This window comes from Oncorhynchus mykiss, chromosome 16 (genome assembly GCF_057628025.1).
Source record: "Oncorhynchus mykiss isolate SJ-2025 chromosome 16, ASM5762802v1, whole genome shotgun sequence".
Classification (NCBI taxonomy): domain Eukaryota; kingdom Metazoa; phylum Chordata; class Actinopteri; order Salmoniformes; family Salmonidae; genus Oncorhynchus; species Oncorhynchus mykiss.
In genome coordinates, this window is record NC_143037.1 from 19924408 (window position 1) to 19939300 (window position 14893).

The 14893-nt window shown below is 42.0% G+C and overlaps 1 protein-coding gene across 1 annotated transcript; it reads right to left on the minus strand.

The window, feature by feature from the left end:
• Positions 1 to 2402: 2402 nt before the first annotated feature.
• On the minus strand, positions 2403 to 14282 carry kcnj12a (potassium inwardly rectifying channel subfamily J member 12a). Its single transcript, XM_021565106.3, has 2 exons — positions 13568 to 14282; positions 2403 to 7210 (listed from the first exon to the last, which is right to left on the minus strand). Exon 2 carries the CDS (start codon positions 7030 to 7032, stop codon positions 5695 to 5697), a length of 1338 nt encoding a protein of 445 aa, XP_021420781.1. The 5' UTR covers positions 7033 to 7210; positions 13568 to 14282; the 3' UTR covers positions 2403 to 5694.
• Between the last annotated feature and the right edge of the window lie 611 nt (positions 14283 to 14893).

Here is a 14893-nt window from a genome sequence, read left to right on the forward strand (position 1 = left end):
TTGATTATATGCAACGCAGGACAAGCTAGATAAACTAGTAATATCATCAACCATGTGTAGTTAACTAGTTTTATAAGATACGTTTAATGCTAGCTAGCGCCTTACCTGGGCTTCTTGCTGCACTCGCATAACAGGTAGTCAGCCTGCCACACAGTTTCCTCGTGGAGTGCAATGTAATCGTCCATGATCGGTGTCCAAAAATGCCGATTACCGATTGTTATGAAAACTTGAAATCTGCCCTAATTAATCGGCCATTCCGATTAATCGGTCAACCTCTACTTTGAACATTGCCCACCTCTGGTGGAATGAGCCTTCAGTCCCTCCAGGGCTGTAAACCCTTGCTATTATAAGCAAATATAATAGCCTCCGCTATCCAATGAGATGAGAGACGTTCCCACACTTGCAGGGCACTCTCCGCCACCACAGCAAGGCTCATGACACGTCCTCTGGAGGCACAGACGTTAAGATCGGCAATGACGCAGATCTCCTCTCATAGGTCCTGTTTGGCAGTGCCAGCGGCAAATCTGCCTGATAAGCCAACAGTAGGGACATTATGTTCTTCTTGAATATAGATTCAGAAAAGGGCCGGTCTGTGACGTTGCACTGGGGTTGGTGTGGTTGGCCAGCGACTGCTCAACTACCAAGGGATGTCCTGGTCTGGACTTTAGTGGACAAGGGCTTGCCCCAGTTGCCCCACTTGCCCCACTTGGCTTCCTCCACGCAAGCTGGGACAGCTGGAAGAAGTGTATTTCCTGGGACGGTATAAGAGGGGAGACTCCTCCTGTCGTATCAATCCCCTTTTGCACTGCCACCCCCCACGGGTGTGTGCCACTGCCAGTCTGCAGACATCGATAAGCCTGAATCGGTCATCGAGTATCGAAGGCCAGTCCTATCGAACTCATTGATGATGAGGTCCCCTTCTCCTTCCTCCACTGTAGAGTGATCAAACAATGGTTGGAGGTCCTCGGGTAAGCCTCCTCTACCTCAGCCCATGAGGGTTGAAGTTGCGGGGTAGCCTCCTCACCCGCAGGCTGTGAGGACGATGGGGCCCGTGAAGGGTTTGATCTATGCAGTCTTGGCTTAAGGGCAGGCTTATGTCCCTACAGTGCACACAGGACTAGGGATTACCGAGTGATGCTTCAGCATGCTCTGCCCCCAGGCAGATGATACACAAAGAGTGTGTGTCCTTGCCTGATAGCATAGCCCCACACGGATACAAGTGTGACAGTAGTGGGGCAAGAGTCCTGCTTGGTTCTCCCTGTGAAGGGGTAGAAGGCTCCATGGCTCAGAGAAAATAGTTTTCCTCGAGAAAATAGTTTTCCTCGCCTTTCGGCTAACAGCCTAACTAGATAGCACAATGCTAGCTGGAGAAAGTGTGTGTGTTCTTTGTGTCTCGACAAACAAAGTGTGTCTCTCGACCGTCGAGCTGTAAATCTAGGGTAGTCAGTTTAATCAACTTGGCACGGGTGAACGTGGGTTGATCTGGCCATGCAGCAAGAGCCCTTTGAGGGTGGTTAACTAGCTTTCCAGCTAGCTAGCCAAGTTAGCTAAAGCCTTGCGGCGTGGGCTAACCAAGTCTTGATAGCTAGCCGTGTGACGCTAGCTTCCAAATAAATTATACTCTAAGCAAAACTTTCCTTTTGGTCAGTACTCAACACTATCGACAGGAGCTGAGGTCCTACGTTTGGCAGCGCTAACCTCACGGTTTGCCTGAGAACAATTGGGCGAGTGGTACCTTATAAAGAGGGGAGGGGCTCATCTCATTTGCCACGCGACCTGTCTGTCTCCAACAGACGTTGTGTGATTGGTTTGTCAAGTTAGTGATCTGCTAGAGAGAATCCCAGAAGTGAGACATTGAAACGAGTATTAGAAATATAACCAGCATTTTCTCTATTATTTTGTCAGTAGAGTAATGATGATGCATCTAGTTGTTTCCTCCATTGATCTCTCTCTCTACACCTGTGTCTGGTTGTCCTCCAGTTCTGGTCCATAGGGTCCCAAAAGGCTCCTGAACCCGCCAGGCTGTTTGTGTGAGTGTATGTCACAGTGATTTATTGAACGACTGGATCGAATAATTGTCCATAGACCAGAGAGGCATCTGGTCACCTCGGCAACACAGATGTTGATCTGTGATCTCAGTCTGATCACATTTGTCATCATGATACAGCTCTCTGTTAGTTGGTCGATTGATTAGTCAGGCCTTATGAGTACCACCTGTGTTTAGAGTTGATTCGCAACACAGAAATTTGCTAGGTGGGAGAAACAAAATGCTGGAATATTACGTTAATTCACAGCAGCTGTTGTGTTGTGGGCTACTACTGTAATGTAATACCAATGTTTTCAGTTTTACAACGATAAATACATGAAGTAAGCAAATTTAACAAAATATGCACTCCAACCAGTTTTCATTTACAATTAGGTTTTAATTGAATAATTTAATTGACTTTGCATTAAAATAAAAGCCCAGGGCACGTTTCTTCACCTGGGCCATAGGAAGACTTCTACAGAGGTCAAAGGTTTTCCAATCATCCCTTTAAGAGAAATACCTGTTTAATCACAAGCTTCTGTGCTGAAATGAAACAAAATCAAATCATTGATAACCTGAGGCAACAAATCAATTTTTGCCTCTTTCTTTGTGATTTCTTCAGATTTTCTTCTGGTACAAAAATCGATAAATATGGATGATTTTATTCTAATGTATCTCAATGAAATACTGTCATTTAAAAATAACTTACTTTTAAAACAGATGTGTTGATTTGTGTGTATTTAGCTGTTGCCCAATATAGTTTATTGATGTTGTGTACAGCTAGTGCATTATCTGTTTTCATGGAGCCAGGTTGGGTAATATTAAAACTTCTTCCGATAAAAAAGAAAAAGGCATGATGGAATTTTGCATTCCGATGATGCAGCATAGAAGCTGATGATGCTTTACCATGGATACCACCGAAACATTATAAGTAGGTACAAAGGTGTCACACATTAGGATACCAGAGCCTTCCCAGAAGGCAATGAGCATAAAGTCTAGGATTGGGACAAAAAGGCTTCATTCATCTCCCCAAAAATCTCTCGTAGCCTAAAAGTTCTAAAAAGCAACACATTATGTATAATTATTTAGGGCAAAGGATACCCCTGGGATAAAAGGACCACTAGGAAAATATCAGTCATTGTCGCCAGCTGAATGACCATCATGGTGTTTCTTCTTGTGCTAGTCTTACAGTACTATACCTCCTACTTCCCCCTTTCTTAGATACAAGGGCAGTTATTTTGGTGGAAGAGGAAAAGTAGTATTTTAGGGGACATGAACTGCACATTTCAATGAGGATTTCAATGATTTCATGACACAGCATAATATATTGTGTGCTATTTAGTAGAGCAGTGCATTATGGGTAGGCATAAATTCAAGGTATACATTTCATATGCTACGATTCATGCCAAAGATTAAAATTAGTCTGTCATGCACCTTAGTTTTCTTGCTTTACCTAGATACTGATAAATTACAAACTACTCAGTATATGTAACTAAGACAAAAACAAATCTGTAGATACTAAAATATGACATTTATTTGTTTTGAATTTAGAATTTTTTTGCTTGATTTTGTGCTTGAAGTTGAACCTAGATTATTAACATTCAAGACACCTTTCCTATTTATGACTCCTTTTGTTACTTCCATTCCAATTTGCATTTTAAATTGAGTTTTGGTACCTTTAGGCTTCCATATCATAGCAACACACCTTACAAATAATTTTTGTTATTGTACTCATTCTTAATATAATGTATATAATGTTGTTCCGAACCCAACTTAACTCAGCTGCTCAGCTACTTCTTGAGTTATTGAACTTTGAAGATCACTCCAGTAAATGAAGGACGAAAGATACATTATGATACATTATGTTTTGGTGAAAGCGCTCCTCGAGACTCAAAACATCACTGTCAGAGAGATAAGTGTGGTGCCAGTTATAAAACAGGTGCACCACGAGAGAATGGAGTCACCAGACTAGCCAACCGGGTTCCACAAATAGACTCATGATAGCCAAATTTAGCTCTGTGCCATTCACCATTTATGTTTAGTACATAACATGGAGGTACATTTCAGTATTATTGCTTTTCATATTGTCTGTCCACCTGATCATGTAAGCCTATTGCTTCTGAGATGTAATTGAATCAAATCAACTAAGGACTTTTTTCAACATATCACAGATAGTTTCTCGTGCTTAATAGGGGTTAATAGCTTGCTCTTACAGTATGTTTCTAAAACCATGGGATTAATCATTTTACACATTTTAACCCTGCCCCACATGCATACCCTGTGTAGACCATTAGGAAAATATTGATGACAGTTTTCCAGCAAAGCAAATCTTGAAGGAATAATACACTATTTTAAACTATATTTAGTATTTTATTTCATAAGTCCATTGTCGATATAGTCCGAAAATGTCAGCAAGTTTTCAAGATGTAGGACTTTCAAAAAGCAAATTGTCACTTACACCATCATCATGAGTGGAGTATTCCTTTAACACACATGAATTAACCTGGTAAAGTACCATTCTTTCTGCATACTATTTGAACTTTTCTATCAAAGGGGATTTGATAGCATACAATAACTGCTCTTTACTTATAAAGATATTAGAGGGGAAACACTTTATACATGTGAAGGCCCTCAATCCTCATTGAGTTCAGACACACATTCATCAAACCGGTTCCCTTTGTAGAATTATGCGATGGTGATTGGACGACATCATAGCATCTTCTACGGAAATCCATTCAGTTTCTGTCCCCTTGATATCATTAATGATGTGCATAGATTTGTTTTAAAGAGAATAAAAAAGAGAGAAAGAGAGAAAAAAAAGAAACGTAATGATATTTTCCCTATAGTTGTTTCAAACTTCGTTGAGGTCAGAATAATCCTGTGTTATTTTTATGTTTTAAGCAAGGCGGTATCAAAATGATCAATTCAATTTATTTTCTTTCTAGAGAATTTTGAGATGTTCACCCCTGCCCATTCTAAATTCATTTACTGCATTACTATTGGGCTAATAGTGCAAATTATATGTATTCATCACAACTGGTTCAAATTCAAGTTGTGAAACTACGTTGTGCTTCAATGGCTCGTGGATGGTTAAATGATTTAGCATGGTTCATTGCTTCTGAATGCTGCAGTACACTTTTACAGGAATTTTCGTAACTCTGTTACAGCGATTGGGAATTCCAGCAATGTGGGAAGCGTATGGGTAGCTTTAAACTGTAACACTATCATTTGTGCCCAACAGCAAGTTGAAATAGCAAAAATATGTTGAAAAACGGTACTCCACACAAAACAACTTATCTAAGCAATAATATGAACACCTAGTATCGGATTATTAGGTCTTGTCATTATACCTGTTCGATGCATCATTGAAACTCAAATGACATTGTGAAAAAAATATTCAAGTTTCCATGAAGGAATAAGGTCCTTCACAGGCCTTTTCCTTTTGTTGACGACGTTCTCTACCACAGTTTTGCGAGCTGCGTACTCTAGCTTTCACCTATTCCTTCCAAACAGTATCCCTCTTTCCCTTTCACTGTCCCCTTATTTTCTTTCCAACCTATTACAGTAGTCAGCTTTTCCTATGGCACTTTGCATTGTTCTGCATTTTTACCCTTGGAAGGAAAGAAAACGTATCAAATGTTGACCCCGGGTAGGTACAAGGGCAGGGGTCATATCTCTGACTCCCTGCGGTACGACCTTTGGTCCAGTCCCCTAGTGGTCTGTATCCTCTCGAACTCGTGTCGACTGGTCCGGTCCGGACTGTTCAGGTTGGCCAGCACTCTGACACCACCCCCCACGCCCACGCCCACCACATCCTCTTCCTCGTCCTCGTCCCGGCTGAGAAAGGCCAGCTCATTCTCGTAACAGAAGGAGTTGGAGGTGGGCACCAGGAATTTGTTCTCCACCATGTCCTTGGCACTGTAGCGCGGGGTGGACGGTACCTCGTAGGTCTTGTGAAAGTGAGAGTAATCCACCTTGTACAGGTTCTTCTCCTCGAAGAGCACCGGCTCGAACCGGTGACCCCACAGCACCTCCGTGGCCAGGTAGGAGCTGCGCGCCTGTGTGGTCATGGCAGTCGCCTCGACCATTCCCTCCAGTATGACCACGATCTCAAAGTCTGCCGTCTCCAGGTCATTTTTACCAATCCCATAGAGTGGACTATCCTCATCGATCTCATGGATAATCGTAATGGGCGACACCAAGAAAATCCTGTCCAGGCCTTTGTCAAAGCCCACATTGATGTCTATTTGGTCCAAGGGGATGTACTCCCCTTCGTCAGTGATCCGGGGTTTGATGAGTTGAGCTCTGACATGGGCCTCTACAATGTGACTCTTCCTCAGGTTCCCCACCCTCCACATGAGGCACAGCTTGCTGTCGCGCATGGCGATCACTGCGTTGTGGCTGAACAGCAGCGTCTGTGCCCGCTTCTTGGGCCGTGCCATCTTGGCCATGATGGCGCCAATCATGAAGCAGTCAATGATGCAGCCCACGATCGACTGGAAGACCACCATGAAGACTGCGACGGGACACTCCTCCGTCACGCAGCGGTAGCCGTAGCCGATGGTTGACTGGGTTTCGATGGAGAACAGGAAGGCGGCCACAAAGCCGTTGACTTGCAGAACGCAGGGCGTGAAGTTGTCGTCTCCGGCCGGGTTGTCAAGGTCGCCGTGGAGTAACGCTATGACCCAGAAGGCCAGGCCAAAGGCCAGCCAAGACAGCACAAACACCAGCGTGAACAGCACCAGCATGTAGCGCCAACGGATGTCCACGCACGTGGTGAACATATCGGCCATGTAGCGCGATGACTTGTCCTCCATGTTTGCGAACTGCACATTGCACTGGCCATTCTTCTTGACGAAGCGGTTGCGGACCTTGCGGCGTGTGTGGATTTTGCCGTTGCCAAAGCCATTCATTCCACCACTGCTGCCACCGTGCATGTTGGTGAGCCGCAGCGCCTCCTCCTCGGATGACACAATGCTGTAACGGTTGAGACGCCCCACACTCATGCTGGCCACGTAGGCCCGGGCTGCAGGGTCGGGAGTAGGTGGGAGGTCCCGGATGTCCCAATGTGTGATCACTCAGAGGTCCTTTCCAGTGGTGTCACTGCCAGAGCCCCATCTCAGCCGGTCATAGCCAGGGAGAAGGTGTGCTGTGTGGGTTGTTGTACTCTCGGCCGACCACACCCTGAGGAGAGAAGAGAGGGATACGGACGTCAGTACTTTGAAATAACTGTCATATTACAGCATATCAGTATCAAAGTACTTCACCATTTAAGACTCTGGGGAACTGCACTACAAAGACATTTATTTGGTGTAATTCATGCACACATAATCCATTATGCCACTGGACTTTCATAAGTAGTCTTCAGGCTATTGCCACATGACACAACCACATTTCACATAATCCATTGACACCAATACCTTAAATGATGTAGTCACCATACCGTATAAGATTCCTTAAATGTTTTGTACATTATGGTGATATTATCATGGCCTTAGTGCTATTACCATGACTCTTGAGAAAATGCTAGATTTTTATCATGATTTTGTTTTCAATATGAATGGCAAAAGACTCACACCCTGTCTGTCCCCCACCCCCTCCCTTTACCTCCTGCTTCCGAAGCCTGATCACGACTCACACATTCATTCCAAATGGCCCTTTTCAGAAGTATTTTTGTTGATTGCCGGGCAAAGTGGAGAGGAGCTAGCTAGATCCAGACACTTCTCTCACAAGACGTTTCCTGTGCTTTTATCGGCCACTTGCTTAGAACCGATGAGATGCTACCAGACATCATTCACAATTTTTTTTGCAGCCTTCTGTACGCTATAGTACACACAGTCAGCAGAATTATCAGATTTCAGCTACATCAACACTAGGACGTAGTGGAAAGTTCAACATGGTAAAGCTTCCTATCTCAGCGGTGTGTTCATTTCCGTACTGAGCTCTTCTGGCTGTCATGTCAGCATTGCACTCAATTTGATCAAGTCTTTTTTTTTTTGCCTGTGTGTGTGTGCATGCGTGTGTTTAATTCAGGATTCCCAGGGGACTCCTGTGCGTGCCACAGTTTTCATGGGTGCGCCATCACAGATGTTAAGCACAGGGACAGAAGGAGAGGGAGAGACACACTTGGTCTAAAAATGAAAATGTTCTGTCACTACTTAGCCAGGTTTCAAGCTCTATTTACTTGACCTGATTCAGTATAATTTGCAGTATTATTAATCACGCAACGAGGATGGTGTAAGATTTACAGCATTTTACCACTGCCTCTTATATTTTTAACCAATATACCAAGGCTAAGGGCTGATCTTAGTAATGTGAATGTGAAGTGCCTGGACACAGCTCTTAGCCGTGGTATATTGGCCATATATCACAAACACCCAAGGTGCCTTATTGCTATTATAAACTGGGTACCAAAGTAATTAGAGCAGTAAAAATAAATGTTTTGTCATATCCGTGGTATATCCGTGGTACGGTCTGATATACCACGGCTGTCAGCCAATCAGCATTCAAGGCTAGAACCACCCAGTTTATAAATACGTATACTGCATTTCTCCACCCTCTGCGTGTGTGCATGTTCAATACTAGACGGAAACGTTTCTCATGGTTAAGTGATCAATCATTCACATTTAAAACAAATTTGTATAGAATTAAAAATAAACATGTACAGACTAAAGAATAACATATTTATTCACGCACACACAGCAGAAACACACACAGAAACACACACACACTGTATATAACTTTTTATTTTGCGCCACACACGCCGTACATCACACTAGCCTTAGGTTTACAAACACATTTGCCAATCTGTAATGATTTATCCATTTCTGTATAGATATTGTCTACTAATTTACTAGACCTCGGCTACGAAGGGCCACAGATGTGACCTGGGCCACAGACGTCACCTGGTCCACATCATGTCCAGTCTCCAGGGTAACCAGCAGAGCAGGGTAAAAGTGTCTATAGGCCCCCAGTAGCCAGCCACAGGTCCCTCTGGATCCCCAGACAGTCCCTGTCTCATCCCTATACCCCGGATCAACACTCTGAAGGCTTGACGGTGTACAACCGTCCACTGACGCGCACTACTAAATCCCTCCGGTCCTTCCCTCTCTCTACCACAGCCTCTCAGTCTCACTCCATTCACCATGAACACACAGTAGTTGGCTGTACTCTTCAGCCAGGTCTAACAGAGTTGCTATGTCAACTGCTGTAATATATTATGACAGCTATGTCTGCTTTTGTGCCCTCTTCCAAAAGATTTGATTATCCCATGATAATGTCTCACCACTACTGTCACTGCACACATACCATATATAATTTGAACCAATACATATTTTTTCTTAATCACTAATATCGCAAAAAAACATTTTGCAATGTACAGAGTCTACGGAAGGTTTCAGCATTTCACTATGTTTGTATTCCATGCCATCCATCTTCTAGCTTGCTCCCCATCCCCTTACGGCCGACAACGGTCCTCATGTCATACTGTCTGTAGTAGTATATCAGGCAACACATGAATTGATTAAATGAAAGTAAAACCCCCTGTGTGTGCTTCAAGTCATTAGTTATGTGCCTCCAGGTCTATGCTGGAGAAAGTATTTCGCAACATGCTGCATTAATGGATTTGCAGGCAATGGAATTTAGAAGTCACAATGCGGAGAATGTATGCTTTGTTAGAATGCCGAAGTTATTTGGATTCGACAGTAGGTGGTTTAGGTGATGATTTTCTTTTAGCACAGCTGAATCTAGATTAGTCATGTACAGTATAGAGCTTCACCAATCCTCTGATTTGCAGAGTCGATGCCAAAAATACCAACGGCACGTGAGAGAAATCATACCTTTGCTACATTTCTACATTGTCATTCCTTTCACTTTCAAATAACCTGACTACAGGATGACTTTGTTATGTCTGAAATAGCAACCAAAGTATAACTCATGAGTGCGTCTTTGTAGCAAGTACAATGTGGTTATTACTCACATATAGGATAACACACAGGATCACACACAAGTGAACAAAGCATGGAGGTGATTTGAGTGTGCAGGTAAGGTGAAATGCTTTTGAATGATCCTGATGGGGTTCGATTATGTGTAAAAAATTACAAAGGATGGGGGGTGGAACACGAGGCCGGGAGGAAAAGGGGGTACTCCATCTCAAGGAAAGCAGGAAATCGAACAAGGCGACTGTGATCGCAGCCAGCACCCTTTGTCCATTGTTCAGGAAGAGCTCAGGATCAGGTGTCATCGTATTTTCCTATGGCTCACCTCATCACCCGTGTAGTCTCAAGTGACCTACATATTTTCCTATTGAGTAGCTCACCACTTAACCGCAGGGGACACACTGTGGGAGCACACCTTCGTAGTACAGCATTGTACATCTGCCGTGTCCAGTTGCACGGGCAGTTTGATACTACGTTTAATGCATTCGACAATATAATAGTGACCACAGAAATAGAATGACTATTGTTCATTCTATTTCTATCATAGCGAACTTCATTCAAGACAGGATCTGACCATGGCAAGGGAAAGGCAAACTCTGATAGTCAGCCATTTTCTACAACGTTATGTGTCTCTCCTGATAAAAGACAGACTGATAAGTCACACTCTAGCGGCTAGGACAATAGTTTGTGTTTGAAATTCCGTCTGAAGTTACTGTTCAGCTGAAACCAAAAGAGATAAGCGTGTGTGTGTGTGTGTGTGCGTGTGTATTTGTGCTAATGCAGGGTGCATCATAATCATTCATTGCTTTATTGCAAATCCGTGATATAACGATCATCCTATCGTCACTTCTATGTGTTACTGAACAAGACAATTTGTCTGAATATCTCCCGTGGTCACTTTTTTTCATCCACCTGTATTCTTTTGATCAATTAAGTGATTACAGGCCAATCCCACTAGGGGGCGTCCCAAAGGCTCGGCTCTATAAAAGTCTATGGCTCGGAAACCCCATGCTGTTTATGTTGTTAATTGACCTCTTAGCTTATGACACAAAGCAAGTGAACATTAGACGTTTATTTACAAAACGCTATATCACATGTGTTTTTTCATCAGAAAATATTTTTTATTCATATATTTTTAGATGTGCATGAAAATGTTTTTATTTGGGGCAAAACGCTATATATCCATTTTTTGTTGTTGCTGGAATGGCATGTTCGTATCCTGTATATTTGACTGTGGTGTGTAGTTGTCTCACCTAACTATCTTTAGATTAATGCACTTACTGTAAGTCTCTCTGGATAAGAGCATCTGCTTCATGACTAAAATGTCAAATGTAAATGTTTTACACAGATCTCATATTACTGTATTTACTTATTATTATTTTAATATTGATGTCACGAATGTATCATTTGTACAGTTCTTTATATAAAAAAAATGTGGTTATTTGTTACGTTTGACTGTGTAAAACCTAGCAGTACTACTTATTTCTCTGCGAGTCGGGCAGCAAGTAGCCTAGTGGTTAGAGCATTGGACTAGTAACCGAAAGGTTGCAAGAACGAATCCCCGAGCCGACAAAGTAAAAGTATGTCATTCTGCCCCTGAACAAGGCAGTTAACCCACTGTTCCTAGGCTGTCATTGAAAACAAGAATTTGTTCTTAACTGACTTGCCTAGTAAAATACAAAAAAATAAAGTGAGGGGCATATATGGCATTTAGCAAAAAAACATGGTTATTTGTCTCTCTGAAATGAAACCATCAAGTGATAGATTTTAAACAAGTACATGTCTGTCATTTAACAACCCCCGGCCATTTATTAGATAGTGAAAAAACACACCAATCTCTCTCATAATGTCTTTAAACAATAAAAGCTACTTTACCAACATATGGTGCTTTGGAATGAAATCCCCAGTTGAATAAATGTAGTAAGTAGTACATATAAAATATGAACCTTACTATACATAAACTCTAATATAGATGTACATTTGTATTGCACATAGTGCGACATGCTGCGTAGGCCAGGAGTAGCTTCCATGATATAATACAACTTAAATGTCTTGAATTTTTTATTCTATTTTCATATCTGACCACATATTTAAATCTAAAATCAAGTATGTATAATGAATGGATTCAACCAAGACAATCTAATGGCATCAGTTATGTACGTAATTTGAAGCTAAGGTTTGTGGTGTGCTATTGAGATGACAGGCAGGCAGGATCTGACCATTGATATATCTGGGAAACACAGAGCACTACCGTACATCAACTTGAATGCTCTTGGTATTTTTTTAAATAAAATGTAAACTCTTTGGTTATATCTTGAGTACAGTACTTTTAGGAGATTCACTCAGATAATACAGCTTTCCTGTGGATTTGATAAGGACAGCTGTCTGCTGGACAAAGCTCCATACATGATCAAGTTGAATAATCAAGTTTAGTGCGCATCATGCCAAAAAAAAAACCTGTCATGATTGCAAATAGTGGTCCATAATCATTGTATACGATCTCCTTAATGGATTTGACCTCAGAGAAATATGTGTTGATTAGGTACTCAGACAATCGTTTAGAATTCTGAGGGTAGAACGTGTGGATTGAAATGTATTTTTACATGTAGCGCTGTCTGGAACAGGTGTAGGCTAAGCATCATACAGTCATCTCATACCAGCCTTAGATGTGAAGTGATACTGTAGGTGTCAGGAGGATCATATACACAATCCATATACTGGGCTGTTACTGAGGAACACTTCACTGTATACTTCAAAACACTATCTATCCATTTTCAGAAATGTTGGTAAATGAGATTTTATTGCTTAAAGAAATCATAAGAAAAGAGATTGGTGTGTTTTTTCATGATCTAATTGTGGCATGGGGTTGTTCAATGACATGTATTTGATTCAAATCTATCACTTGATGGTTTCATTTCAGAGAAACAAATAATCCTGTTTTTTGCTAAATGCCATATATCCCCCTCACTCTCAGAAATAAGCAGTATTGCCTGGTTTTACAGTCAAATGCAACAAAAAAAATACATTTTTAATAAACAACTGTACAAATGCTACATTTGTGACATCAATGTATATATTTTTGTCAACTTTTTTTTCAATACAGTAATATGAGATCTGTATGTAAAACATTTAGTAGATGCTCTTATCCAGAGCGACTTACAGTAGGTGCATTCATCATAAGATAGCTAGGTGAGAAAAACACGTATCACGGTCAAATATACAGGATACGAACGTTCCATTCCACAAAAAAAAAAAAACATTTTCATACACATCTCAAATCTATGAATACAAAATCTGAGAACAGTAATATTTTACACACACATGAAACTTCCCATAAGTAATCATATCTGATGAAAAAACACAACAATTGGTGGATAAAGCGTTTTGGAAATAAACTTTTCATATCGACAAGAAGATCTGCCTTCTCTTTTACACAGCAACGTACCTGTACTATATGAATTTAGATTGGACAAGACAAAGGACTTTGCATTTATTATTACACTAAACCCCATTACGTAATTGCTGTCCCCACCAATATCACACCAATGATGAGGAAAAGCAGTTGATGAAAGAGCAGAGTCAAACATGATGTGAAGTTTCTTACCTTATATTATCCACCTGGTTCTTCTTCTACCCCACTTTAGAGCTGAAACACAGTGTCCTCCTGGCTCATATCCCAGCTAACCAATCTGAAGCATCATTCTCCCTCCGAGTTTAAGCCACCAGAGCTGGTCTCTCCCTCTGTGATTCCTAAGGGTAGAACCACTCCATCCTTTTGAGCCACAGACACAGAAACCCTTTGAATTTCTTCATCATTGAGCTCTATATCTGCTATCTTTCCTTCCTCTGTTGTTGTCAGTCAGCGAGTTCTTCCTACATACATCGCACATACGTGCAATGCAACTGTGGTCAATTGGTCCCCACAAAGAACAAAACCATGACAAATGTGTGTATTTTCTTCTCTTTGACTGAATCACTCTGTCCACAGTTTGTCCTCCGTTGCTGGGCGTAAACAAAGGTATCTAACAATTTCCCAATGTGAAAAAAGGCTTTGTATCCCCATCTTCTGAACTCCCTCAGCACTTGTGTTCATTGACAACCTTTAGTAACATTGAAGTCCTTTGTCACATTTCCCATAAAAATGTTGAATTAAAAGAGATAATTACCTCTGCTTATTAGCTGAACAGCCTCTCTATCAATATTTGCAACCTGATCTAGTTCTGCTGGCAGCAGTTCTCTCTCTCGCTCTCTTTTTCTCTCACTGTTTCTTGCTCACTCACTCCCTGCATCTCTTCTCCCACTCCCTTCTCTCTCGTTGTGTCACAGAAGCTGCCATTTGCAGCCACTGTTCCCTCCCTCCCTCCCTCCCTCCCTCCCTCCCTCCCTCCCTCCCTCCCTCCCTCCCTCCCTCCCTACCCTCTGTCTCTCTTTGCCTGTCTCTGTCTGTCTGTTTGTCTGCCTCTGTCTCTCTCTCTCCCCCCCTCTCTCTCTCCCTCTCCCACAGCATGGCACAGTCTGTGGACAGTAACCTGATCGACAGACGTATCATTCAAATGCCCAGGACAGTGTAGCAGTGTATACATGCTGCCTTCAGATCACATTGGGAATAGTTTTTATTTTGGTAAATGACAGAACTGCAAACAGAGTGTAACTGTTGGGGGATCTCACACATTGCTACATACTGACTGCCCAATCCACATTACAGTAGCAACCTCTTGCCTGTTCATGTCCTCTCAGTGCCCCCTGTCACAGTTTAATTTCATGACGACTACAAAGTCATATCAGATACATATAACGTGGTCATATCAGTTGTGTTCCCAGGTTACTACACTGTCAGGTGTTACTGAACTGCCCCTTTCAGTCAGAGGTGAGGATGGTGAGGATGTTGAGTGTTCTCAACATGCATGCCTGTCTTAAATGTATTCCATGC

What these genes read in the sequence shown, in the direction of transcription:
- kcnj12a (XM_021565106.3), bottom strand. Translation starts at nt 7,032, where the DNA reads ATGAGTGTGGGGCGTCTCAACCGTTACAGCATTGTGTCATCCGAGGAG.